This window comes from Pyxicephalus adspersus, chromosome 2 (genome assembly GCF_032062135.1).
Source record: "Pyxicephalus adspersus chromosome 2, UCB_Pads_2.0, whole genome shotgun sequence".
Lineage (NCBI taxonomy): Eukaryota > Metazoa > Chordata > Amphibia > Anura > Pyxicephalidae > Pyxicephalus > Pyxicephalus adspersus.
The window spans coordinates 78,137,572-78,141,825 of NC_092859.1; the positions used below are offsets into that span (position 1 = coordinate 78,137,572).

General features: G+C 34.2%; 1 protein-coding gene across 1 annotated transcript in view; it reads right to left on the reverse strand.

The window, feature by feature from the left end:
- The window catches only part of ALDH1L2 (aldehyde dehydrogenase 1 family member L2), a gene marked incomplete in the record, with an annotated part of 30,615 nt that overhangs the window by 6,437 nt on the left and 19,924 nt on the right, over positions 1 to 4,254 (reverse strand). Inside the window, 3 exon segments of the mRNA XM_072401169.1 lie at positions 1,196 to 1,301; positions 2,602 to 2,672; positions 3,419 to 3,569. Coding sequence (XP_072257270.1) covers positions 1,196 to 1,301; positions 2,602 to 2,672; positions 3,419 to 3,569 — 328 coding nt within the window.

Below are 4,254 nucleotides of genomic sequence, written 5' to 3' on the forward strand. Positions count from 1 at the left end.
TAAACTACAGTAGTGGTGTTTTAAATAATAAAATCAGAAGTGTTCACATACATATTCTTAGTTAAAATGTGTACCATCATTTCTGAAGGTCACCTTTTAAAAACTTTTTAGGAACTTTTGAAGACTTTGCAAAATAGTCAATAATTTAATAAAAACCAATCAGTTTGCAAATACCATTTTGGCACAGAATCTTATTATCATATTTTTATTTTAAGAAATTCCTAAATATTACCTGACCCTGGCAGGATATTGATGACACCTTTGGGTACACCTGCTTTTATAGACAATTCAGCAAATTTTAAAGCTGTAAGAGGCGTAACCTAAGAAAGTAAAAGTAATATAAATGTTCCACAAAAAAACACAGAAAGTAGGTTATGCTGAAATGCCTAAATGTCAGGTTGTACTGCCTTTTGCAAATAGGCCAGGACAGACCACAATGTATTGTGAAATTGGAATCAAATTTCAATGATATCCCCACTTTTACTATATCACTTGTAATTTCCATCAAATTATGCAGTAACTCAGTAACATTTCATGTACTAAAGCTGGTTGTATGCATAATCTGACCATTGAATTTTACTTTCTATAACATTGTCTGCATATTCATATGCTCTTCTATTGTCATATGCAACCCTGCCAAGTTCTTATCCAATCTAAGGGGAACAGTATGGGATGATTTGGAAAATCCAGCCAATCATCCTAAAACCCCACCCACAACCCTAAAAGGAGCGCCTGCAGACATCTGTTGGTGTCCCAGATATTTACCCAATGTGTAGTTGTGATATCTGCAAACATTTGGCCATGTAATGTAAAGTAATCACATATAGGGGAGGAATGTGGTTGTGTACCACACAATGGGCCTAATTTATTAAACTCTGCAAGACTGGAGAAGATAGACTATCATGGGTAAATCTGGGTAATCCAACAAACACTGATCTGGTCCAGGATTGAAAACATTTGCCAGACATTAGGAATGATTTTAAAAATCCATTCCAGGTTTGCTGGATCACCTAGTTTCACCCATATTAGTCTGTCTTCTCCAGTCTTGGGGAGCCTTATTAAATCAGGCCCAATATGCAGCTAAAATAGCCCGTAACGCTAACCCTGTAATGTAACTGCTTGAAAAATATCCTCATCTGATTGTTGGAAGGGGGCTGGTCACTTGTAATTGGATAATTAGGTAAACATAAGGTACCTGTGCAGGTTTCAACACAAGGGTATTTCCTGCAGCCAGACATGCTGCACTCTTCCATGCAAGCATCATTAATGGGTAGTTCCAGGGAATAACAATAGCACAGACACTGTGGAGAGAAAAAAGCCCATCCAGCTTAGATGTTGAACATAAAGAAAAAATGATTAGTTTTAAAGTGGGTACATATATAATATAATAAATGTCATTATTACTAAAGGCAATGTCTGAAGAGTGATCTTGTTGTTGGTAATAACAGGATTGCCATCTTCCCAGGCAAACAGAATTTGAATGAATTTTTATCATATCCATGTTCCATTCTCTTCTAGTCTGTCCTGATATACACTGCACTGCTCAATCTCAGTTTGTGAATGTTAGTTCAAAGAACACCTGATTCGGCAAATATTTCAACAAGCTTTGAGCAAATGTTTTAAAGCCCATGACTCTTCAGCTTCAGTCTGGGGAATTTGATATTATTAGGAATGCTGGTTGTAGTTTCAAACATACCTTAACCAAGTTAAAAAAAAAATGCCTGCGGATGATCTATGTACATCAAGGATTTTAAAAAACGTCTACTTTTACTGTTTTTCATTCACAAATGAATACCTAAATCGATTGTAACCACCAAATGCAAATTCAGTGTTCTGACAAGAAAAGTTGCAATGTCTGGATCTGGATCTTTAGATGTAGGTAATCCTTAAAGAACCAAAAGAACTAAACCGGGATTCCTGGTAATTGGGACACTTAAAATTTCACTTCCATCCCAATGTAGACTTCTGAGAAAATCAGTAAATCAATTACACAAGCAGGAAAATTACAGATTTCCATACACCAAAGATGCATAGATCGCTTCCAGGTAGCCATATTGCATTGACATTTTGACAGTTTTTGAAAATTACAACAGCAGCAAATTGAAAAGTATTTTTTTTTAATAACACAAGATTACAAAATCTCTTGTGTTGCACTTGTACATGCAATATTTAGTTTTTGCTAAAAATTGAGTTGTCTTAAAAGCTACATTCAGCATTCCTAGAGTTTAGCTAAAGGGTGATTTGAGGACTTCAAGTAAGCTCAGCAAATGCTCTTTAGACAAGCATTTACAAGCTAAGATGCTTCAGTGTATAAGCCCATACAGTGAACATGCCAGAGTAAAAATATGAAATCCAGGAGCTGGTATATATGAGCTTTCTCATTACATGGTAAATCATTTGAGCTGAGAGAGGTAAGTTCATATCATGTTGTTTAATACGTCAGTGGCTGCTTGAGTTTTTTTAGGAAGTTAAGAAACAAAAGAAAGGACAACCCTGGAACTTGTACCTTGAACAAAAGTAAGCAATGGCATCTCCTATATTTCTTTGACAGATTTCCTTTATTGGTTTGTAAATATCATTAGCAAAGGGTCAAATACTTACCCTAGTGGCTCCTTCTTAGTAAATGTTAAATTACGATTTGGACGTGCTTGGTTAATTGGAATTGTTGTTCCCTGAAAAGAAAAAAAACATCCTTTCTAATAAACATTCTATAATGGCATAGAACTCTGTGGATGGGAACAGGCAGCTTTCCAAATGAATAGCAGATGCATGATGTAAATTATTGCAAGATTAATATTTGTTAGAATAAATGTAAGGGCTACATATGGCCGTCATACAGGAATGGACTGTCCTTTGCTCTGTTGTAAAACGGTCATTACAAAAAAAGGAGATTTTTTTTAAAGGAGGTAATTTATTTAAGATACCATGATTTTACACATAGAAGAAGATACTCTTGAATCAGCCTTGGATACCAGAGGACTTTGTCCTGCTGCTCTGTGTTAGTCACCTGATATGCACATGCTTTATAGAATATTAACAGTCGAGAACCAAAGAAACCATAGAAAAGAACTGTGTGGTGAGAACCATAGAAAACAAGTAAACAATAGCCCGCCTATATTTCTATACTTTAAAGACAAATCCATACAAAGGATTGTTTGATATATTGCATATCATGGTAAGGTATATCACCTTTCCATTGCATTTAAAGTCTATAAGAATACCTTTTTAAGTAAAATAGGAAAGCGCTGTGCTATCAAAAGCTTATTCAATTAAATATATTCTATAACTCTCATTGACAATTCTCTAAAATGTTAAATCTCTTACTAAAAACGATTAGAATATCACATGCAAAAAGTAAATGTTCAACCAATGACAAAAACTGTACAGGGTAAAAGTAACTATGTAACAATGTTCTTGCCTGAATTTTGTCGCACCATCCAGCGAAATACCTAAAGGTCTGCACAGACATCCCCACGTGAGTTTTCAGGGCCAGCGTGTAGACGGCTCCTGAGTCTAATGCTTCAATGGTTGCCAGCTCCTCTTGATGTTCTTCCATAAGATCTGCAAGTCTTAAAAAAAAATCTGTTTACAAGCAATACAAGGGTACCAGAACCACCGTATTATAATTTATGTTATTTAAAAAATACAGTCAATTTGGAACAAGATATAAAAAGCATTGCATACCAAAAACCATTCTGATATTGCTATCAGTAGCTTTTGCAATCTGACCAGTCTTTCTAAATTTTGTTCCATATTCAGAGCAGAATTATGGGTTCTAAAGCCATAAAACCCACCAGATTTTAGATCTGATCAGACTTATCTGAAAAATAAGTCACCTTAAGTAAGAATACCATTATTTGTATTTTTCTGCATATCACTTTACAGGAAACAAATGTGAATTTGTCTGCACAGTATGCAGTATGTCTTTTTTGTGTATACAAATAAAAAATAAAATGAATATGTAATTGTAATACACACACTTTTTTGTGTAATAAAGAGATTAATGTAAATGCAAAGGATATATATTTTTATAGTTACTGTTATTTATATAATGCCAGCATTTTGTATAGAACTTAACAATTTGAGGAAATACAAAATACACATGCACACAGTAAAATACGCAGTGAAAAGCTGACAATCTTCCGGATTTTGTAGATCTTTTAAACTGTAACTCAATTCCAAAAGCTTTTTAATAGAATAATGCTCTTTATTTTCATGTGCAACTATAATTTTTAAATTTAATTGCTTTGTCAT